General features: G+C 40.5%; 1 protein-coding gene across 7 annotated transcripts in view; it reads right to left on the minus strand.

Annotated features, from left to right (window-relative positions):
* Positions 1–25,201, minus strand: part of CELF2 (CUGBP Elav-like family member 2) — a 555,113-nt gene that overhangs the window by 247,261 nt on the left and 282,651 nt on the right. For 3 of the 7 annotated variants that reach the window (XM_018068152.2, XM_018068153.2, XM_018068151.2), the window contains exon 1: positions 11,181–11,481. The exons of 3 other annotated variants lie outside the window; for them this stretch is intronic. In XM_018068152.2, coding sequence (XP_017923641.1) covers positions 11,181–11,287 — 107 coding nt within the window. In that variant the 5' untranslated portion in view covers positions 11,288–11,481. Of the gene's footprint in view, positions 1–11,180; positions 11,482–25,201 lie in introns of those variants that run through there. One more of the 7 variants, XM_018068155.2, reaches the window with a different exon arrangement.

A 25,201-nucleotide genomic window follows, 5' to 3' on the forward strand; every position in this document is an offset into this window, starting at 1 on the left:
CATCAGTTCTCGGGTTTTAATCCTATTCCAGCCATAAATGCTGCCTCCTATCCATCCTCCCCACATTTCAGAGGCCCAGACCCTGCTTGCCCCTGCAGCCACCTCATTTACTCTTTGTGCCTTGGTTTCTACATAAGTCTAAGTGGGGCAGATGAAGCAATTCCACCTCACCTTTGCAGATTAGTCACCGTTCAAGCAGCTTTTCAAACACAGAGCTACATGCAATTTTTCCAAACAGCTCAACCTTTGAAAACCAAACACCTCTTCACAGAAAAAAAAACAAAAGAAAACTAAAAACCACACAAAAAGTTCATCTGCAGAAGGCCAGGACTGAGCGGTGAGTTGCTGTCGCACGTATGAGCTCACTGTGACATCACTGCCCGTGGTTTCATTCAGCAAGTGACAAAGAGAGCAGACGCCTCCTTCCCTTCCAGATCCCAGAGCCAAATCCACTGTGGAGCTCACATCACATCCCCTCTCCAGACCCCCTCCTCACCCTATCTGTAAATGCCATTTTTCTAATCAACTTGCCTCCCAGTATTGGGCCAAGGAAATGCTACTGTTGGAATCACTTCAAGGGAAAGTTTCCGAATGACTTCACTCTCTCCCAAGCCTGCAAGGCAGTGTGAAGAGAGTTCAAATCCTCTGCTTTATTCCCCCCTAAGCCAATGAACATGCTCGGGATTCAGGTTATCTCTGGCATCAAAGCAAGTTTCTAACAGAGGAAGCAGAAGCAGAGCTCAGTGTCGGCGGTGTAAATTTGGAGCTGGCTCAAATGATTCAGTGGAATCATTCAGGATCTTCCACTAATGCGAGCGGGGAAAGGAATCTGGTCCAGTTAGTGTTAGTGAATGCAAATGAGGTGTTTGCTGTCTTTCACAAAGAAATAACCTTCCAGGAAAACCATGAGCCTGGAAGTAGTAACATGACTAAGAGCAGACAATGCAGCATTTTGGTTTGTGCAGTGGGATGTGAGCCTACCTGCCTATAAGGGAGGAAGCCCATCAGCTTAACTTTTAGTAGCAGACTTTTGGAGGGGAAAGAAAGGGTGGGGGGAGAGGGAAGGAGCACGAAGTAAAAAGCAAAGCAAAGCAAAGCAAAACACAGGAACACAAGTTACACAAAGCATTTGGACAGAGCTAAAGAATGGAGTAAAAGTCATTAACAATTAAAGCAAAAAGTAGTGCATTTCTTTGAGTGGCAAAAAGTGGTCCCAATTCTGCACCATTTTACCATTTGTGTAGATTTTGATTACTTGTAGCAAAACCATCTTTGTAAGTTAGGTCTGACATTGGAATACATTTTTGCTTATAAAGCCTTAACCTTTCAGTAAGGATTTTTTATTTACAAAACCAAACACACAGTAGTCTTCCCTTCATCTTATTTTAAGAAATAAAATAGCCTGCATATATCTGAAACCCTTTTAAAAAGAAAATTAAAATATTGGTTAAAGTTGATCAATGGATTTTAAGTATTGAAATCTTAGCTGCTTGTTACGCCCCCTCTGCTTCTGTAGGCTACTGTAACTAATCAGTCATTTTCAGAAATAAACGTCATTTAAAATTAGCCCTGTGAAAAGCTACCTCAAATTAAGCATTTCTAGAGCTTTCACTTGAAGCACACTGATATTATGTAAACTTGGTTGCTATAGTAAAACTTCCCACTCACTTCTTTTTTTTTTTGCCTTCCTATTTTATGCCACTGATGAGGTGATTTCATCCCACTGTGGGTATAAGGCCTTTGTTCCATTCTGTGGGTAATAACTCTATCTTTCCGAAAACAATTAGGCAACATTTTATGGCACAAGGCAGACACTACATGGGGTGGAGGGGTTTTAAGAAAGACCTTTAATTTGGAGGAAGACCCTACTTTGTTAATAGCATGAAGATACTTGGGATGGTCAATCATCACCCTCAGGTCCAATCCTGCACAGTGCTAGTGCTCAGCAGAAGCTACCCAGTACTGTTTGCTCCAGTTGGGCTGTTCATGACCTCAGCACTATATTTAGAGAATACTTAAGTAAAGTAGTAACAAGCAAATCTTTGGGAGACCAAGTCCTACCATCCTGTTATTTATTTACAGTCCTATTGAAGAGCATCACTATTGATCTATAGGTGTTACCTTTGTGTTAGTGCCTTGAGCATATTGACACAAGACCAAGGCTTTTGTCAACCCAGTCTTATCTCGACTTGGCAACAGACATTGACTGTGGGTTTTTTTTGGTTTTCCTTTTTTCTTTCTTTTTTTTTTCTTTTTATGAACTACCTTATCTTCTCACCTGCTGACTGATTCTATCTACAGCCACTACCCAAGAAGGAGAGAAACTGGGGTGCTGCAAGCACTGGATAGACCTGATTTCCTACTAGACAGCAGACGTGTTATTTATGGATTAAACAAACCACTTTTCCAAACTTTCCTGGAAGAGGGAACTGAATATTCTCTGGTTTGGCTATTATATTATCTTCATGTGAAAACATATTATCTTATATAACTTAGGATAGGAGGAATCACACATCTATTGCTCTTGGCTGTGTTGCTCCATACTCACAATATGCAAAAGCTGCACTTACGCCTTCACAGAGCAGGGGAAAAAGACAACTGTAACAAAAAAACTTCCTCCCTGCCATCCAGACCCACAGGAAGAACTACTAAGAGACACAAAAACCTCTCTCATTTTGTGTAAATTTGAGTTATCTGGAGATTTTTGCCCACCTGAAGAGGCTGGTTATGGGGAGAGATGCAGGATCAGGGAAGTGGATGGTGAGAATGGGCTGAACACAGCAAAAGCCTGGATCAGGAGGTGATGCTGGAGGCAGCTCCAATTCCAAAAGCCACAGGCAAAGGTAAGTGTGAATTTCTAATGTGGCATCAGCAAAGAAAGAAGGTGGTTGAGCAACATCAAAAGAGACAAGAAGGCAAAAATAGGCTTATTTTTAAAAACAAAATGTAAAGACATCTGAGGGATTTATTACAATATCTGAATTAATCTACTGCACTCAACTCCAAACAGCAGGATCCTTATGAGCTTAACCTCCATCCTCCCTTCTCATTCACTTCTACCACTTTCTTTTTCATTGCAAATGACTGGATTTTACCTTAAATTCAAATTGCAACATCTTTAAGGTAGAACATTTCTCAGGTCTTTTTTTTTTTTTTGGTGAAGTGCCTAGCATACATATCAATCCTCAAAAATAACTATTACCCTGAAAATATGTAAAGTAACTACCTTTGTTTGACATCATTATTTCCAACAGACAGAATCTCCATTAAAGATCAGTCATGAAGGACATAAAGAAAAGGCTCCTGCAGTACCTGAAAAGTATTTAGATGTGCAGAAAACTACACCATGCCTGGTTATGGTGGTTTGGGTTGTTTTTCCCTAAATGAACAGTGTAAAAATTGCCACATAGGTCAGAGCAAAAGGTCCACCTACTCCATGTCCCTGCCTCTGATAATGGATGCAAAGAGAAAGAGCAGGAGTATGGCAAGTGCACCATGATCCTTCCCACTCTCCAGCAACCAGTGGCTGAGGGACTTCCTAGAGTCAATGACAGCATCTGAACCAAGATGTTTAACAAGCCTGAAATCACTAATTCAGTTTTCCCCACAAATTCTCTGTCTGAAAGGAACATTGATGAAGTCACATGTTTATTACTCCCAGAGATGCCTGTTAAATCTGCTGTTCTTAACAGTTTCAGAGATTTGGGGCTCAGTACAACAAACAGGAACATTGATTTTCTTTTCTGAACCAAAACATTTAACCCAACTTAGTGTTTAACATAAAATGTTTCACTTTGAAGGGTCACAATAATTCATCTGCAACTTTTAAAGAGAAACACAACCCCTTGATACATTAGCTTTGTAAGGGAAAAATGCCGAAACCATGAGGTTCCTAGGGCAGGCATCTAGTTTGGCATCTTTTTGTGAGAAAGGCTCTTTGGGAAAAATTTTGGTCACTTTGGTTGCTATATTCGGGGTGGGGGTTAACTGAGTTAAATGTATGTTCATCAGCCGTGCACAGACAAATCTCCATATGATTCATTGGAGCAGCACTGCAGAACACCTGGTGTTGCCAATGCAGTTCTGTTAGTGTTTTGTTATTTTTAAAGGGGGTTATATAACTCTCTCATTAAAATTAAATGTGGGCTGAAATGATGCAGGCAAATTCTCAAGCTTCAGAGTGAGCTTCTTCCTTGCAGTTTAGCAGAAGATAGATCTTTTTTTAGGAAGAAGAGAAGGAAAATGAAACGAGGAGTTTGTACAGTTGAATTGAGAGTCTCTAAAAATTTAAGTTTTCTGATAATTCACTGTTCTGTTTTTAGAGATCCTCAATTCCTCAGATGCTGACCTGCAGCTTCCAGGGACGGCAGGTGCAGGATTTGAACCTTAAATTCACTCCATAGCACAGCTATCCTATCATCCACAGGTATCTACATGTGCAAGGTTCAATTTTCAGATGATCTGCATTCGGGTGTCCTTACTTTTCACTCCTCTGTTGTAAGCTTCCCTATCCTCTGTCTGATTTTCTAGAAATGTTTTTTCCCTCCTCCAGCTTTCTGCTCTGTCTTACTCTGGGTGACAGACTGTTGTCTGGCATCCTCAAAGGCTGCTCTTGAAGATGACCTGCTGATTTGCTGCCATGGGAACTCCAGAGCGAGGACAGGGTTTACCCCTCACACACCAAAGGGCACAAGCAACAGTTCCCTGTCCAACTCTTCTTGCTGCTAAAAATTTGCCCTCCTCTATTCCACAAGCCTTGCAGGGACACTGGAAGGCTGTGCTTGAAATAACAAGAGTGTTACAGCCTCTCCAGCGTCCAGAAGCAGCTGAATTATTTGGAGGAAGGTGAAGAAGTCTAATAGACTGTGTGAGCATGCAAATTGCTTTTCAAAACTATTGGAGAAAAGGCTTGGGCAGCAAAGCATGAGAATTGAGAAAAACCCTCTCTCATGTAATGGCAGAAAACATTATCTTCATATAAGTGCCATATTTAAAACTTCCCGAGCAATTTTATTGGTAACCTTATTCCTTTGAATCAGAGAGAGTTAACTTAAAAATAGGTTATTCTACCCGAATAAGGGACACAGGCTAACACATCAGCCACTGGGCATGCTACATGGAGAGACAAGCAAGTAATTCTCCATTCCCCACCCCCAAGCACAATTTTGGGTGTTTCAAATGAAATAGAAGGATCATTTTTACTTGACTGCATTTTACAGGGCAGCTTGTGATCCATCCACACTGTGTCAGCCTTGTCAGTGCCCTGGCAGGTTTACAGCCCCATGGTACTTTCCTACAAGCACCAGCTCATAACAGCCCTAATCCAGTAATGTGGTCTTAATGCATAATATAATTTCATGAACCACCTAGAAAGTGAGTGCAAATCTGGGAGTCGATGCTTTCCAGAAATGTCATTTTAGTCATTAGTTTAGAAATGCTGAAGATGGATCTGGCTGATATTAGTCCACAGAATGATCACTGATCCCTACACTATCAGAGAAAATAAAGTTGTGCGTGAGAACAGCTGAAATCCTTTTCACATCCTGCTTGAGCTGATTACTAGTTATGCTATCTCAGTCTCAAGAACAGAATGAGAGGTGAGAAAATTAGAGCCCAGACAAAGATTTACACAAAATTTGGAAAAATTCCTGCCCTCTTCCATCCAATAAAGATAGTTAACCTTCAGTGCATCATTAACTTGCCAAGAACAGTATTAAAGCGACTTTAATTGACACATTTACTTCTGCTGCAGGGTGAAATAACACAGAAGCAAAACAAAACATAAAAAAAAAAAAAAAGCTTTTTGCCACAGCAAGAATGTTAGAGGTGGGGAAAAAAAATCCCGTTTTTATTTCCTCTGTGAGGATGCCAGCAGTCTTGTTTCATAAACTCCAGTGATTCATCACCATCCCAGGCAGCCAATCATTCTGCAGGTCAAGTAGAAATGGGCTGTAGAGCCAGCAACTCCTGCTGCCCCGATAATGCATGTCATTCCAGGCATGGCGACATGCTTTCTCAACAGCTGCCATTTTCAGTTACCTTTTCTATGCCTGACACACAAGTAAATGTGTTGGAAGCAGTAAAACAGTCATAGGAAAGCAGTTGCAAAGATAAATAGCACCTGCACGTGATAATCTCTAATGTCATTAGAAAGGAAAGAAGGATGTGTTTTGAAATAGAATTTCTCTCTTCTGAAAGCATCACTTGACTTAGGGGGGGTTGTGTGTGTGTGTGTGACTGAGAGGGGTTTTTTTGTAGGGTTTTTTTTCTTGAATAAACATCCAGACGTTCGTCTTCGTTATAACCTCAATAGATACAACTAAGGAAACAGGGAAAAAAACCAACCAAACAAACACAAACCTCAAATACTCAGCATTTAATATAAAATCTTCTTGGAATTCACTTTTGAGAAAGATTTTGTACTGCTAGATTTTGTTTGAATTCAGTAATGCTGACTTTAGGGAGCACAACCGCTCTAATTGAGGGAAAAGGAAAGGATTTTCTTCGGTTACTTCTTTTCAGTCTTTATTCCTTATCAACTAACTTAAATTTCATGAACTACTTCTTCAGTAACTGTCCTCTGAATCATATGTAGTTGAGCACTGTTTTGCAGATGGAAACCGAGTGGGAGTTTTGAGGGCACAGGATTATAGAAATACACACCCTCAATGAAAAGTGTTTAAACTTATGAGCACTTGTGTATGCATGCACACAGATGTATATCTGTACATCAGAAAAAAGCATGTGTAATTTATGTACATATATCGTGTGCCTGCACACAAATGGAGGGAAAAAAAATGAAATAACTGTTCCAAATAACAGTGCTTGAACTAGATTTCAAATGCATAAGATTATCCATATTAATTTATGGTAATCTACAAATGAATGCTGCAGAAACAGTACAGGTTATCCAAAATGGTACTTGCATTTATTGAGAAACTACCACAAAATATCTTTATAACAGATTTAGTTGCATCTTCTAATACCCCCTGAATTAATAAAATGCAAAATACAAAGTACAAGCTATCTTTCCCCTTTGGAACAACTGGCTCTTGAAATGCCAAAGGAAAGCCAAGCATTTCTCTCCATACAAAGTCCTCTTAGACATCTTGCTTTCAGATTTCATCAACTTAGGTGTTTTCAGGGCTGTAAGCAGTGAACTTTCCATCAGCAGCATCTTCAGCTAATTAACCCTCCTGATTACAATAATTAGTATTGATTCACTCCTGAATGACTTCTTAAGTATTCAAGCACAATCTACACTTGCAGTAAAACTTCTAGATATGAATATTAATTGAACACTCGCCTTTGTTTTTCAGTCCCAAAGGTATAGTTTGCAATCTCATATAGAATCATAGAATCATAGAATGGTTTGGGTTGAAAGGGACCTTTAAAGGTCATCTAGTTCCAACTCCCCTGCAATGAGCAGGGACAGCTTCAAGCAGATCAGGTTGCTCAGAGCCCTGCCCAGTTTGACTGTGAATGTTTCCAGGGATGGGGCATCCACCACCATGCAACCTGTTCCAGTGTTTCACTGTCCTCATTGGAAAAAATTTCTTCCTATGTCTAGTCTGAATTGACCTTGTTTTAGTTTAAAGCCATGATCCCATGTCCTACTGCAACAGGCCCTGTTAAAAAAATCTTTCCTATAAGCCCCCTTTAGGTACTGAATGGCTACTCTAACATCTCCCCAGGCTGAACAACCCCAGCTCTCTCAGCCTGTCTCCATAGAGGAGGTGTTCCAGACTAACCATTTTTGTGGCCCTGCTTTGGATCTGCTCCAGTAGTTCCATGATTTTCCTTTATTGAGGACTTCAGACTTGGAAGAAGTACTCCAAGTGGGATGTCATGAGACTGTGGTAGAAGGAGAGAATTACCTCCCTTGACCTGCTGCCACCCTTCTCTTGATGCAGCCCAGAGCACAGTCAGCTTTCTGGGCTGGGGGTGCACATTGCCGGCTTGCGTCCAGCCTTTCAACCCCAAATCTTTCTCTGCAGGGCTGGTTTCAACCCCTTCATACATAGAGTTCATAACAGAAACACTTCAATCTCGTTGTCTTTTAACAAAGAAAATATTAACATGTTGGTGTTAGAGATTGTGATTCATGAATACAAAAAAAAAATTAGACACACATACACACACGCGCGCACACACACACATACAGAGAGACTCCAGACTAATAAATAAATAAAATTCACTTCCATTTCCTATGGAAGCACAGAAAGCCAGGTCCCAGGTTAAGATCTATCTTACTCTTGCTCTAAGTAGGACTGAGAATGTTCATTTTGACATAACACCTGGTCATTGCAAGAACAAATAACAACTCGTAGAGTCTGAATTACCTCTCTTAGCTCTGTTGTGGAAACAGATGTTGCCAAGTTTGACAACTGCAAGGCACCACATTGCTTTGTGAATGAGTGAGATTCAAAACAGGTAACACTAAGGACACCTCCGATGTTCAGGCATAAGATCTCTAAACCTATGCAGTCTCTCAAAAGCCAACACTTTCATTAAACATGCTAAGAAATTACTTGAGTTACAGCTTTGCTTCACCCTCTTTGATGTCAATAATAGTTACTGTGGCTCAAAAAAGCAATATTTCAGTAAATATGCATAGACAGATTTTTTTTTTTTTTGAGGAGAATTCACAGAAACTAATTCAAAAATTAGTCTTTGATGTGAATGCAATGTCAGAAAATACCCTTGGAAAAGAACAAAGTAACTGGCAGTCCAAGACAAAAAAAATCATAGTATATGCATTTTATGCAACATTTTATCTGAAAACATAGAAACTACAGTAAGTTTGGTATGAACTCACCTGTGAGCAGAGTGCTTAGGAAACAGAGTTAGTATTGAATAGTCCTTAAAAGTGGTGGTTGGTTTTGCAGCCCAGGTGTCTGTTGGTGGCTGCTACAGAAGTGGCATTCACCCTGCTCTAGGCTGTCACTAAAGGGGCATTTCCACGTAACTGAGAGTGAGGGACTCACTGTATTGCCACTCACAAAGGGCAGTAGCTGCTAGAAAGCTCAGGCTGCTGGAACATGACATAATAAAAAAATAACTTTATAAAAACATGCCCCCTCTCCTCCAGTTCTGGCAGAGCAGAGCAGTTGTGAACGAGTTAATGTTTGTCTTGAAAGAAGTTCTTCCAAGGAAGTGAATTATAGCATGGTCCCATTATATTAAACACCATCCTTGCTTTCTTCGTGTTTATGCACAACACACAGCATGTAAAGTGCTACCTGATAATACATAATCTCTACACTTCTTAAGTATTTTATGTGATATTACCTTTTTTTCACATAAACTCTCTGCTATTGATTTACACCACCTCAACACACAAGTGAAGAAGATACAATGACAAAAAAAATACAAAACAGAATAGCAAGTACTGAGAGTCTCCTCATAAAACATTTTTGTGTTGAAATACATGCTTTAGAGAGCTCTGACTGCTACTGATAAATCCTTACTGTCTTTTTGTTCTAATTAAAGGGGTCCAAGAGACCCCTCAACCCATATAAATCATGCACTAGAATACAGTTCTAAAAAAAGCACAAAGCCTCTACTATTAATTGATTGAAGTAAAAAATAGAAACCAGTAATATCTCTTTTTTCTCACAAAATGATTAAAGTTATTACTAAAAGCAATACATTTACTTAACATGTAAAGTATTCAAAGACTTTAAACAGTTTCAGAAACTCCCCAGACTGATGACAATACATTTTATTTAAGACACAAGCTGCTGCCCAAGTAGTAACTCAAAATTTTTCAAAAGCTTTGCAACAATTTCTTCTCACAATGCATAAGGTACACGAGTATTTTGCCAAATTTAAACCCAAAATTGCTAACTGTGTTAATACTAAACTATGGTTCTCTAAACAGAAAGATAATTTAAGGAATGTCATATGAATAATTTGTTTGATTTGGAGATGGGAATCATTCAGGTAAATTATTCTGCCTGACCTTAAAAATTCTAACATATGCTAATAGCTGGATTATAAAAATGGAAAGTAGCATGGGCTCCCACTTTGAGATCTGATTTATCATTTTTATTGCATTTTCATTACCTAAACAGAATTAGAAACAGTATCTTCAAAACAGCAGTTAAAGTTGATACGATCGGGCATAAAATCAGGCAAGGGCACATTTGGCGAGTATGTGTTTGCCAGATTGACAGCGGTATTGTAAGCTTTCAGAATCAATAAGTTTTCTCACTACAGTTAAAGGAGAGGTTAGTAATAAATCTCCAACTTAATGCAATAGCCATAATTGTAAGACACAAGCCTCCCCCTCCCTGCACTATTAGCAGCAGATATCAAATGAAACAACCGGCACAAAACAGGCAACGCACTTCGTATTCTACCGTGTACACAAAAAGATTGAGGGAAACGAAAAAGGGGATGAGAAAAGGAAAGAAAAAAACCCCCAAAACAACCCAAACCACCCCACTGCCAGACATACATTAAGCTAGTTTGACAGCACCATTGTTCAGCTGTCCCATTGTCAGACCAAAAGATGTATTCAATACTACAATGTCTGCTAGCAAATAAACAAAAGACTACATTTTTCAAAGCGGGGTGCCAATTCCAGCATAATTCTGTGTGTATGTGCGTGTGTGCGTGTGTCTGCGTGTTGTGTCTCTCTGAAAAGAGTAGTCGATGCTGGCCCCCCGCTAAACCCGGGAGCATTATCAGAGAATAGATGTGTAATCCCACATATAGGAGTATTTAGATATTTTTAAAACATCTTCAAGTGGTACGGACTAGGTAGAGCATTAGTAACTATTTACATAGGCTAAGTGAAAATTAAAGTGGTATTTAGGGCACTAGCTCTAATATGGAGTCTCCCTGAGCTTTTTCCATGCTTATTCCATGCCCAGTGCATAATAATGAAGCAGGCAGAAATATTGCAAAGGAGGTGATAAAAGAAATACCAGCTCTCTTATAGAAAAAAAAAAAAAAGATAAATATATTTATTTTTTTTCCCCTCCTTGCCCTCTCCGTGCATTTGTCGTCATACATGAAACGTGCGGTTCGAACTACTGGAAAATGCTACTTGCACCCAGCAATGCTTGTCTTTTCCTTTAAATAAGGGGAACTACTTAATACACAGCATGGTTATAGTTGCAGCGGGCCCAGGCAACTCGAAAGCACGCGTTAAAACAAAGGAGACAACATACCTTAAAAGCAGCTCCTCATTTCTCATAGTAACAGCGGATTTGGGACAGCGCATGCTTTCTGCACCGATATTCTCAACAAAAGCCAGTTCAGAAGTGCGCTCAAACATCAATGCCACAGTAGCTACTCACTAATGGCTACTCTTTCTCTCTTTCTCTCTCTAGTCAGACGCTGAGTGGTGGAGCAAAGGGGCCCCTGCAGATTCACTAAGCAGAAATAATCCTCTCTGACAAGTTATGTTGTCTGGGCATATTTTACATTAATGCACTGTGCTGCCTATAGGGGTCTTGTTTGCGTTCACTCTAGCCTGGCTGGTGTTAGCTCTCTTAATTACCAGCCAAAAAAAAATTAGCAACATTACCCCCCCCCATTAAAAAAAAAAATCTATATCTATATCTATTTCTATATATATAACTGAAAGAAAAGGGGAGGAAATCTATGGGCAAATGAGGGAAATCTTTCCCCCTCTGGAAGGATGCATGTTCGATATGGATCTTTTGTTTGCCCTGCGAACTCGGTGAATACAGTGGCAAAGAGATGCTGTGGCTTGTGAGGCTTGTGCACTTTAAGGGAATTGGGTTAGAGGCTCTTTCTGGGGCTCTGGAGTCGCAGCTGGAGCTCTTGCTCTCTCCCTCCTTCCCTTCCCTGTTCAAGGCTGAGTGGCTTTATGGGACCTGCCAGCTCACATCAGAGAGACTGGGGAGTATTAATGCAGGCACCTGGGGATCTTCTTCAAGTTTTCAGTTTCTCTTGACAATTTTAACCCCCTCAAAACACAAGTTCAAAATCCCTCCAATTTTAACCCCTCCGAAACACAACTCGGTTACCAAGTAACTGAGTTTGCTTTAACCCAGACCCTTCCTCTTGGCTTTCGCAGAGTTCTCGCAGATGGGAAAGGATGTTGCATTATTCAATGATTTACTCACTTCCTATGTATGAAAGGAACTATAGTGTAACACAGATTTCATGGAAACAGCCTCTTTGGCCCTATTTGTGAGATCCACCATGTGATTTGTAGAAGCAGGTTGTGGTCTTCCCTGTTGCCAAGGTAGTCAAAGAGAGGTTTATTTTCATGTCTTGGTTTCAACTTCTGCAGTGTAAGTCCTTGAACCATGCAGCTACTTCTGAGGCAGGAGGATGGTTGGCTTTTTTTTATTTTTTTTTTTATTTTTTTTAAATGTACATTGGATACTTGAGTAGGTGCTTATTTGGTAGACTGAAAAAGTCAACAAGCCATTGACGCTCTTTTCAGTCAAAGGCTTTTCTGCACCATTGTGGCAGTACAATGCATCTTAAAAATGATCGTAATTTCCTCTCAGGTCATGTTAACATAAGAAGGTACAAAACTCAATAAACACGAATTGTTCAAAACTGACAGATAGTCAAAAAGCCCAGTCAGGCTAAAAATCGATCTGGACCTCAAAATGTGAATTCAGATTCCATAGACTTCTGGCTATGTCTAGTTGGTCTGAATCTCTTTTCCTACATTATATATTACTACCTCAAAATATATTGCCACAACGTCGTGATGCAGTGCTACTGCTGCTATTTCCATAACAGAAGTTGGCATTTAGAGGCTTAATCTTTTTGGTAAACTTGAGTCTGAGAATGAAAGCAAAGAGGAGAGCAATCACCAGTATAAATACACTGATAGCAAGATCTTGCCTTTCTGATGGCAGCTGTAAACTTCTATTAAGGTCATAAATTTTTTGCAACAGAAACGATCCTTTTGTTCTACACTTCTCATTGAGCACTGTGAGACCTCGGGATTAGTTTCAGTCACTCTGATATAGTATTTGTCAAGTGACCAAAAGACAAATTAAAAAACAAACCTGGGCATAGTCTACTTTTAATGATGTAGAGAGAAAGATGGTAGTTTAGGAAACATGGATATCATGAAGGACTGCAAGTCAAGAGAAGGCAGGTTTCAGTTTGCTTCCCTTTTCATCTGCAAAACATGACTGGGATTCTAGTTGGTCTTGCAATAAAAAATAATAAAGCATTTTAATGATTAGCAGTTCAAACCAATTCCATGTTAAAATGTCATGCTCCAAGGTCAACTGAGACAACATAGCTTGTGGTTCATGCTAAAAATATCTGAACAGTCATGGAAGGCAGCCAGGAAAATACTCAACCAACATGACAAATCCCATACCTCCTGCCCCAAATGATAAATCCATTACTACCATTTCAAGCATGGCCACCAGCACTCCAGATTCCTCCTCCTTCACTGTTCCCCTCCAAATGACTTGTGCCCAGCCTAACTCGCCGTGGTGCCTGGGCAGCTCCAGACCAGTCTCGGGCTCGTGAGACTGGTGTATAAGAAGCAGTAAATACCAGAGAATGCCACAGAATACACAGTTGAACGGGAAGTGTCAAACAGTCTGATAAACTGCTACAGTTTTCCAAAAATATGGCAAGGATCAGCATCTTAAGACACTACCAGCTGAGGGAACAAAGCTTTCTTTTCAGGCTGGAGCAGAATGGCTCACACAGAGCCCTTTGGTGGTGAATCAATGGGCTACTGTTGGGCAGCTCCATGCAGTTGCAAGTTCTTGATCATTTCTGTACTTAGAAAGAAGGAGAAGCAGCAGCAATAGGAAATAAAGTGAAGTATTATGGAAGGACTCATCTACAGCCAAAGGAATAAGTTTAAAAAAAAAAAAAAGAAAAGAAAATCCACAAAGTGATAACACAGACAGACAAAAAGAACCTACGCTTTCTATCACACATAATGAAACGTCTGACAGCACAACATCTGCAGAGGGATCACAGCTGCTGAGGATGAGAGGGAATATGAGTATTATTTTTCAGTTGTAGAGATGTACTAAGCAGGAGTGCCTTTAAAATAATATGGCTGAAGGGAAGATTAAACCAGATGCACAGGGCTATCTGGTTTCTTTCAGGATGAAAGTCCAGCTGTGGAGTTTAAATTCAACATTTAACATGAAAATTGATTGTAGATTCATAACTGATATGCATATATTGTAGAATGTTCTGCACAAATTACATACAGTGAAAATTTAATAGTTTCATTGCCCTGTATTTAATGGAAACCCAAACCTTCCACGTGTGGCCTATGAGTTTGCTAAACTAATTATGTGATGCTGCAAATCCTTGAAAGCCCACAGGAATACCAATCATTTACACAGGTAAAATGATCAAAACTTCAGAGGCAAACCAGTAACAACAACTAATTTAGACCAATTCAAAATGTGCCTTCTGCTCTTGACTTCTAGTTCAAATTATTCTTTGACCATTCCATTTGCTTACAGTATTTTAAAAATATTCAGAAGCCCAAAACACAGTGGCATTTTGCTACACTAGAAAAACCAAAACTACCAGTCAAGCAACGGACTACATTTCATGACAGAGAAATGGTGGACAAGTGTCCAAGACAATGGACCAAAAATCGTGAATGCAATCATGAGAGGAATAGAAAAGCTTGATTCATTTCCCCTTTCACCACATGTCCCCGTGTCAGATCTCACGCAAGCCAATTAACCTCTTGCTCACATCTCCATCTTTAAAATGAAAAAAACCCAATGTACTGCAAAGCAGTGTGACAATAATACAGAACACTACAAGATGTATAAACCAGTGTATCATTGTGAGTTGCACAATAAAATAAACCTTCTCCTCACAAGAGGCGCTTGCAGTCTAAGTCAGTTATCTGCTGTTCTGCGCAGTTATTTAGGCTCAAATCACATTTGTTTTGTATAGGTGTGAAAAGCTACACTTTAATCTGGTAGCATTTTACTGTTTTAGGTGGCTAAATCTCACCTTTGAAACTGAGTAATTAGTCTAAGCTAGTCATCTATGGTTTCTCTATTGTCACTGAGGGGAGATTAGTTATACTAAAGAGCATTACTATGTCTCTCCGTTGACTACAAAGAGATTAGATCCCTAACTTTTAGATACATATATTAGGCAAGACAAATCCCACCTACCCCACCTCTGTGCCTGAAGCAAAGGTGAGAATTCCCACATCTCTGTTCCAGCATCACCAGCATGTGTCCCTGTGCTCCACAGCACTGCCACCTCCCTGGGCACACTGTGACTGCTGTGCCAGGGCAGCTCAGAGACCTTGAGCCTGTCTGGCACTTTCAGGTAGCTGCAACCTGCCTGCAGGATGTCTGCAGCAATCAGGTTGTAGATGGGCAAGACTGCCAGGTCTGAAACAGACCTATCCAGAGGAGGGGCATGAAGATGCTCATAGGGCTGGAGCACCTTTCTTGTGGATACAAGCTGAGGGAGCTAGACTTGTTTCATCCTGGAGACAAGAAGGCTCCAAGAAGACTTCACCTTCAGCATCTGAGAGGGGCCTACAAGAGAGCTGGAGAGGGACTTGTCGCAAGGGCATGTAGTGATGTGACATGGGGTAATGGCTTTACAATGAAAGAAGGAAGGTTCAGATTACATATTAGGAAGAAATTCTTTATTATGAAGGTGGTGAGGCCCTGACATAGGTTGCCCAGAGAAGTTGTGGATACCCCATCCCTGGAAGTGTTCAAGGCCAGGTTGGATGGGGCTCTGAGCAACATGGTTTAGAATGAGATGATTTACGGTCCCTTTCAGTGCAAACTATTCTGTGATTGTATGAGATATATGTTACAGCTAAAAGTTTGAAGTAGAAAGATGATTGGCCTCAGCTTTGGAAGTGGAGCATGTGGAGTCTTTCCAGCAGGCTTTGAGAAAGCAGACAGTTCATTTATGTATCTCCTCCTCAAACCTAGAAAAAATGAGTAACTCATTGCCTGCAGCTTTTATGTTATTGGAAATAGTGGTACACAAGACCAGGTATTATTGCTAGAACCAGATTACTCTGGACCGCTTCATTGCTGAGTGTGAATAGCAAGAAATTGGCTGCAACTCAAGAGGCTGAATCTCATTAGGCTTTACCTCTGCTCTTATTGAAGTTTTTGTTCATTTTTACCTAGAACGAGTGATCACACTTTTGTCTCTGTTTCCTCTGTTGATTTTGGTTTTTATTTATACAGCCTTTAAGACAGTTGCAGATGGGAGATCAATTGTGGTCCTGAACTCCAGCAACCCGACATCTAAGATACTACTTTTATCAGGGGAGCAGAAACCCTGTGATATTAACCAGTCTTGCATTTGCTATTTGTATTATGCCCATACATACAGGTGGAAAAGTTTCTTTGCTGCTACAGGCTATGAAAACACAAGATACAGAGACTCAGTTCAGCCCCTCTATGTACCTTAATACAATTTTGTGGTAAAATTTTATCAATCATCTTTAGTACCAATTGCACCTGTGCAGAGAACACTGTCTTCAGGACAGGTGCTGCCTCTGTATGCCTTGTTAAACATGCAGTATCTTTGTGTGCAGAAAAAGGAAAATTATTTTCAAGCTCCTGCACTAGAGGTGCAAAATCACACTTTTTTTTTCACTTAAGCAGACAACAAAACCAGTCTAACATTTGTCCATTCTCCTTTTGTCTGTTTTGGCAGATATTTTAGATTATACGGCTAGATTTTCTATCTGAGTCATGGGGCTGTCTGTTACTTAGAGATTGTTCATCTGCATGATGCAAAAGGTCTTTTTCAGCCTTTTTCACTTGGGAGCATCCAAGGAGCATCATGAAAATTAACAAGCACAGACAGAAAACATAGAAGTACAAAATGTTGTGTAGATGCTGAAGATTAATCCTTGGACAGCAGGGGAATAAAATTTTTTTATTTAAAGTATACAGTATGACTGGTACCCACTGCTTCTCTCTGACAGAAAAGGTGTGCCCTGCCTCCCTCCAGCATTCAGCAGCGCTGACTCTGCATCTCAGCATCTGGAAGACAGAGGCACCAGAAGGGACAATCTCATCCTATTTGCCTAAACAATGTGCTCCAGTGCTTCCCTCACCCTCAACAGGGAAGGGGGTAAAAAATCACAGCTTGTTAGAACTCACGAGTTCTAACACAGAAATGCACATCTTTGTGTTTTTTAAAGACAATACATCACTCAAACCAGCTTACAACTGGTCAGACTGTGATTGCAGACACGGCTACTCTACAAAGCACATAAATTATTTGGAACGATCTCCGTGTCCTAAGAACATCTGGTCTGCAACTAAAGGGAAGGAGGAGAAAGCTGATCAAGAGAACAAAGAGTAAAGAGTAACAGAAGAGGCAACAGACCACCAGATCTAAGAGAAAGAAAAAGAAGGCGGAGAGAGAGAATAAACACATCTGTTTACAGAACCATTTGTTTTCTGCTTTAGTTTAAAGGCTATTTAAGGCATAAATAGTATGTAGAACCTGCTCTGTCTAAACAAGAATATCTTTATTTTGCACTCATAGTAATGTCAAGATCATCACTTTAGTGTCATGTAGGATATCAATGATCTTGCTTTCTTGGGAACACAGTCTAAAGAAAGTGAACTTGCACAATATATACAAATATATAGGCTGTATGTATTAACACATATGCATGAACATGAAAAATGATGGTAATTACAGATGAGAATTTAATGGCTACTCATCCTCTTAAGCTAAAATTAGAAATAAAAGCACATTTAACATTTCTGTTGAGTCGGTTTTAAAATGAGCTTATGGTGCTGTACACAGAAGGTTCATTTCACACATCCATGAGGTGTATCCAACACTAGAGATGAACATGGATATTTAAAAACTAGCTCTCACCAGAGAGAGTGATGCTCAACAGAAACTCATGTGAAAGTGAAAAAGAGCAAGGACTTTAATTTCTTGGATCGGGCATCTAGACGAGTGGGCACATCTACCTACAGAACCTTTAGCAATGAATGGGATGTGATAAGTGGACCTTACTCCTGCACTATCCAACAAGAAATACAGGCTTACTGGAAAAACTCATCATCCACCAAGTTTCCTGAAAAGGTATGTAATATGGCATTGTCCTATATGGAAGGGAAGCAAACTGAAAGTTGAATAATTCAAATCAGATCTTTGGTTATAAATACTGTTTAAGAACTCCTGATTCATTATCTGATAATAGTTAGACTTTCCATTTACAAACGCTCTGAAGAGAAGGAAATGTATCAGTTTCTATGGAGTTGTCATAAATGAAACTAATAACTACAAAATAATTTTTATGTTATAACTGAATTGTCACAGACACTGATTTCATCAGCTGGTATCCTCAGTAATTAGTTTTATTGCATAATTGAAAAAAAAAATCACCACACTTTTTTATAGCTTTAAACTTTTTACCTAACATTTTCTGTACAAAAGGTACTCTTCCTTCCTCTCTTCCTTTTTGTCTTTAAAAATCTATTAGCATTGATTAAAATGAAAGATCTGGGATATAAATCTTCTGTTAGATTTACAACACATTTTTCTTTGACCTTTCTCATGTCATCCCACGCTTGACAGTTTTGTGCAAGATGTTAAAGAATGACTAGTGATTTTTAGTGATTGTAAGTGCCTAAATTCACAGAGTTTTGTAGGGCCAGTAATTCAAAGTTAGGATGTTGATTTGTGGGGAGGAAGAAATAAATGAGACTGTGAAAACACCTGGAAGATGGATTCATTGCAAAACCCTTGATGGAAATTCTGCCCAAACTGAAATTCTAGGCTAAAGAATTCCTTAAAATGTCCAAGCACAATTTTTTTGAAGAAAAAGGTGTCTTTGTCAAAGATCTTTATGAGGGGATCGAGTACACCCTCAGTAAGTTCACAGATGACTAAGTTGGATGGGAGTAGTGATCTACTGGTGGATCTGGACAGGCTGGATTGATAAGCCAAGGCCAACTGCAAGAGGTTCAACAAGGCCAAGTGCAGGGTCCTGCCCTTAGGTCACAACAATCTCGTGCAGCACTACAGGCTGGGGGAAGAGTGGTTGGAAAGCTGCCTGGCAGAAAAGGACCTGAGGGTGCTCACTGACAGCAGCTTGACATGAGCCAGTGTGTGCCCAGGTGGCCAAAAAACCAACAGAGTCCTGGCTTGTATCAGCAATAGTGTGGCCAACAGGACTGGGGAAGTGATTGTCCCTCTGTACTTGGCACTGGTGAGGCTGCACCTTAGATGCTGGGTTCAGTTTTGGGCTCCTCATGACAAGAAAGACTGTGAGGTTCTGGAACATGTCCAAAGATGGGCAACGGAGCTCAGGAAGGGTCTGAAGCGCAAGGATGAGGTGCAGCTGAGGGAAACAGTGGCATTTAGTCTATAGAGGAGACTGGGGCGTGACCTTGTTTTCTCTACAACTACCTGACAGGAGGTTGTAGCCGGGTGGGGGTTGGTCTCTTCTCCCTGATAACAAGCAACAGGACAAGATGAAACAGCCTCAGGTTGCACTAGGGGAGGTTTAGATGGATATTACAAAACATTTCTTCATGAAAAGGGTTGTCAAGCCCTGGAACAGGTTCCCCAGGGACATGGTGGAGGCAGGGATTTAAAAGATGTGTAGATGTGGCACTGGTGGGGCATGGTTTAGTGATGGGCTTGGTAGTGCTGACTTAATGGTGGGATTCAATGATCTTTTCCAACCCATACAATTCTATGATTCTATGATTCTCAGTTCAAATTTGCTTTTATTAGTCCGTCATGCAACTTAAACATACATTTTTTTTTATAGTGAGCTAACTGGGGAAAATACTGCTTAAGGATATCTTAACAAGATACCAAAATCTTACTGGAGTAATGGAAGTAGCATAAAAAGCCAGGTAAGTCCACTCTCAAATAAGATTTTGCAATTGCAGGTAGGCTGTGCCCATTAGCTGTCATGTTTTAGTGGATGATGTAAATGTATCCTTAAGCCCCAGAGGGAGGAAGGCTCATGCAAAACTAAGCTATGATCCCAGGTTGTGAGCAAACTGGATGCTAATTCTGAGTCTTAAAGTAACTGCACTTTGCATGCCCAAACTCTTTGTATAGGCAGTTCCTTCAGATATGCTTTGGTCTGATTAATGCCATTTAAGTCTGGGAACTTAATGAAGAAGCCCAAGAGCATAATCCCCTTTGACTTCCAATTAAATTCCAGTTAAACCCATCATAGATCTCCCTCTGGGGAATGCAAGAAGCATAGGTGAACTAGGATCAACCTCAGCATCTCAGCTGAGTATCCATGTCTATTTTATTCACAAATCCTGTTTCCAGAAACAGGATATTTAGCCAATGCCAACAGACCTGGCAATGGCATCCTTTCTTGAAATGGGCTGTGCGGTGCTGCCTAAGGTTCTTTCTAAACCTGGTGTAACAAAGATATGTGTAACTACAGGTGTACATGTGGCAGCTCCAAAGTGCCTTGAGATTACCTTTGAGAAAAGATAGGAAACAAAAGAGACTCACTTTCAGACACCTTCCATGCCACACAACTGATGAATGCTTTTCATTCAAAGAAAAAGGCCCAAGAACAGCCATATACATTTTATCTACCACCTTACTGTAACCAAACACCACTGGACTTAATATCTCATTTCCCATAACCAGATGCTCAGATAACATTTGTCAAAAACAATTTCTGTGTCATCAGCAGTGGATTTCTCACAACACTTACCGTGTTGCTCTCACATCAAAGGCTTGTGGAGCCCCAGGAGACTTTGTGAAATGAAATGGCAGCGGAGGAGTGGTTCGAGGGTCTAAGGGGCACATGAAAAACTGAGTACTTTGCCTAAATTCCTCCCACTTCCGAGCTCAGTAAGGTGATGCTGTGGAGCTGTGGAGAGAGTTGTGCTTTTGGGATATCTGGCTGTGTTCTTGAATCATTTGGTGCAACGCTTGGCCAGCACACGCAGCCTTGTGGGACCCCATCCATGTCCAGCCAGACATGGCCCTTCGGTGTTAGCAGTGTGCTCAGTGCTTCAGCAAAACCTGCACTCTGATCCTTACAAGTGCCAAGAAGTCTGTTAAGTGTTTATATATTGCAACATTAAATGCTTGGTAAATTGCCACATTGTTTTGTGCTTTCAGTGCTCCCAAATCCGCATCATTCATCTTTCTCTTGCAAGGCCAAGCCCTGCCAAACTTGCTGAATGCACTTAACTGCAAATTAACACCCTGTAAAAACAGTTCCTCCCTTATTCTCATATGCTGTTATATGTAAAATCTACACCCAAAGTTAATTTCTTGCTGACCTTGTGCTGATTAATGCAAATTAAATTACATGCTAATTGCCCCAAATGGTTTGCATGCAGCCCAGAAATCAGTTCTTTTTGCTGGTGATAAAACACATTTGTGATTTTTTACACAATTGTTACATTAAGTCATTGTTAGTCTTCCAGCATCTTAAAAAATCAGATGGTTTTGTGGCACCTTTTAGGAAGCAAGAAAAAAATAACCTAAAAAAGCATTATTAAGTTCTGATCCAGTCTTGCAGAAACCTTGCTTGTACCTCATGGGAGGAATTTTATGGCTCGTTCAGAGCTCAAGCTCCAAGATGCATTTTACAAAACCTTGAGCCAGTTTTGTTAAACCCGTCACTCCCTAATCCCCTTGTGCTTGTCAGCAGAGTACACAGGCACTTGATTTTGGACGTCTGATTTGATAAGGGGTGGGGGAAGAAGAGAGGGGAAACAGGGACTGCTATTTTAGATAGATCCTACTATATTCTTGCAATTCAAGAGAGAACAAGGAATATTTCAAACAGTTATACTGGGCAGAGAAGCTCTTAGAAAGGGGCTATGTATTGTGCTCCAGGGTGTCAGGGTTGTTTTGGCACTAAATCTGAATCCCAGCCATCAGACCTGATGTATGATGGCTTGCTGGGACTCTGGTTGGCAACTGGCATGGGGATCAAACGCAGCAGCAGGTAGTGCTTAGCCCTTCAGCAGTCCCCGGAGTGTCTGACATCTAGAGTACAAATGCACTTTGCATTTACATCCAGCAGTGGGGATAAAATTTGATTGATGTCACGGCGAAGCTAGGGGAAAAAAGAACCCCAAACATGGTGTTGTCCAAGAGAACAGTGGCTTTTTTTTTTCCCAGATGCAGTGAGTTGTCACACTCCACTCCATATTCATCCCAAAGTAGGTAAACAAGGTTATGCCTGTTTTATAGAAAAAATGGCAACACAGAAATGTCGATGGCCCATATTTACACATGCAGGATGAGGCAGAGCTGAAAACAGATTTTGCTGAGAGAAGATGGACGCACCCACCTGAGCACATGAATCTAGAGAGGATTTAAGCCCCCTCTGTCCCGGTCACAAACAATGTATGCCCAGACCATAAAGGCACACACCAGCTACTCCACATGCTCCCGGCTACACAGAATATCCTTAGCCTGACAACAGAACAAGAGACCTGGCAATAAACAGCCCAACTTCCACAATATCAAGGCTATAAACATTAGATCATAGAAAGGACAAGGAAGGTTAAAGACACACACCATGGTTATTGCTATTCTAGTCATCCAAAGAATGATCAAGCAGGACAAACTGATGAAAGATGACATATATATAGTAAGCCTTAATGGACCTGATGCCTAAGAATGTTCATTCATTTGGTTTTCTATAGTCTTTTCCATTACTGTTCCACTTTTGATAATATTTCTCCCTTCCTTCCCATGTCCCTGTTTGACCCGATTTTGGTAGCAAGCCTCCTTTCTTAGATATTTTTGACTTTGACTTCTACTAGAAGCTGAGGCTGCCAAAATCCCACCCCCCCTGCACTAGAGAGACTACAATTCACTTGATTTTTACTATGGGTTCAAAGAAGCTTAATAAGCAATACCTGAGCACGTAAAACTCCTCAGTTCAGAGACGAAAGTGTGACCAGCACCACCAAGAGCTCTCTGCTCCACAGCACCAGCCCTAAGGGGTCTGTGCTGTTGAGTAATAAAAGTATTCCCTCTCCGAAGTCTCTCCTGAGCAGAGATTGTCGTGTCACACTCTGTTAAATTATGTGTGATGGGTCTGTCGTTAGGATTACTCTGTAGAAGAGACAGCTTGGAGGCTGCCAGATTCATTAAACATCTTCAGTGGGACTTCATGGGGGCCTTTCACTTACCCTGAACAAACAACAAACACACCCTTTGTGCTCAAGAACAAAGGGAGTTTTTGCACTTTTGTTTGATGTCAGTCACAACTGGAGATTAAAGCTTCTGCTCTGTGGATTTCAAAGTTGTCTCCCCCCTCCAAAGCTGCTCCTCTCGATGTTTGCTAGGCACTTCAAAAAGGTTTACAGCTAAAAAACCCCAAACAGAACAATATTAATAACAATCAGCTTCAGAAATGCTATGTATTTTTGGCATTTGAATGCATTTCACTCATAGATACGACTGAGGAAACGAAGTGCAGGAGTAACATATGCAGGAACTCTGTTATTCTTAATTACTTCACATCAGGGACTAGAAAACTGGATTTGCAAAAAAGAATTTCTGTGTTCAGACTGAAGCATGGTAGGTCCTGACCCACTGTAGAAAGATGGAGCCTTACTGAATCTAGATTTGGGGAATAACTGTTTCTGTTTTCCTAGCAAAGGATGCAAATAGGGAAACTTGTATTGAGCCCCCCCCGAATCCCAGTCATGGCTTCCCTTGCAGTCTCCATGCTCTGATGAGGGTGACAGATGGATGTTCACTGGAATCTACTACAGATGGCTTAATTTTGGATGCCTTTTCTGAACCGTGCAGTATGTACCAGTCACCGAACACTCATCTTTCAGAACAAGCATCCTAAACTGAGCAGGAAGATGTCTAGAGGAAGGTTACACCTCTTGTCATCTCAGGGACAACCCAACACACATTCCCGTCTAACAGGGAACCCTAGCAAGAGTCCACTACCCTCACATGTCACTTCAGGATATCTAAAGGGAAACAAAGTGAGCTGCTATAAAAGCTGTAAAAATAAGAGTAGGTATCATGCATTTCAGGAAAGAAACAAGTCACATTCAGGAAATCAAAAGAACTCTCTGAAATGTCAGAAGGAGCAGTCAAACTTAATGCTTTGATTGTACGGGAACCTCTTCCTCACCTCTGATCTGTAAGGCTTAATAAATTAAAGTTTCACCTGCAAGGCAGAGGTCAGCAATCACCTCTCCTCTCAAAACAGCCTGACTCGATTATGTGCAGTTTGATCCAGTCCAACCCTTCCCAATATGTGAAGACAAGTTTTTGCTAGGCTTCACTGTCCCTCTCCACACCTTCAGCTACAGAAGTCAATTAAATAGAAAATAAAATACAAACAAAACAAAACAAAAACCACATTCTGACACCTAAATCCTTCAGTGCTGACAAAAGATGAGCATAAGGGTGTCCCCTTAAAGCTGAGGTGTCAAGCATGAGATGGCAGAACAGAAAAGTGAGAAGGAGCCACAAGAGTGAGTGACCAATGGAAAATGCCTTTCAAAGCAAAGGACTAAGTGTTTCCTATAGTTTATCTGTGCAGGAAGGTGAACATTTTAGCAGTGCTGGATGTAAAATCTCTTTAAGGACTGCATGGGTCTGAATTTGTGTTTCTTATAATCCTACCATAACGCATCAATAAGGAAAAAATGCCTCTGACTTCCACCTAAAATAACAGATTTTATGAAGCATGCTTTGTTGGTTTTTTACCCCTCAAATCATCTTTCTGTAGTGCATTTGAACTAGGTGTCTGTTCAGTCTTCTAGATCTTCTTCACTTTGACACCACAGCCCCTTTATTTCTTGGAGAAGTTGAGACGTATGACTTGGTACATGCTTTTGACCAGATGCCAGAGCATGGTTGAAGAGAAAGCGTATAGAAATGTGTGCAGTGATTTAAAATGTGCCAAATCAGAGGTTAATAGAAGCACATGTGTGGATTTGATTTCTAATTTACAGCCCTCTCTGTTCTGATCATGTTTAGAAGTGTTGAAACAGTCAAAAATTGTGGTATTTGACACTTTTTCTGGGGCCTAACACAACTCTTTCAAGAAATAACACAGGAAGCTTTATAAACACAAGCAATTTGGGCATCCTGTGATTCGGACATGATTTTTGCTTGCCAGTTCTTGCAGTGGTCCATCTGATGGCACCCAAGTATCTTATTTAAAGCACAGGGTTTTCTGATAATGCTATATAAAGAACAAAACATATTTCAGGTTCTTTATGTTTGATCATTTAAGAGAATA

The sequence above is a fragment of the Manacus vitellinus genome, unplaced genomic scaffold (genome assembly GCF_001715985.3).
Source record: "Manacus vitellinus isolate BGI_N305 unplaced genomic scaffold, ASM171598v3 scaffold_13_pilon, whole genome shotgun sequence".
In the NCBI taxonomy this organism is placed as follows: domain Eukaryota; kingdom Metazoa; phylum Chordata; class Aves; order Passeriformes; family Pipridae; genus Manacus; species Manacus vitellinus.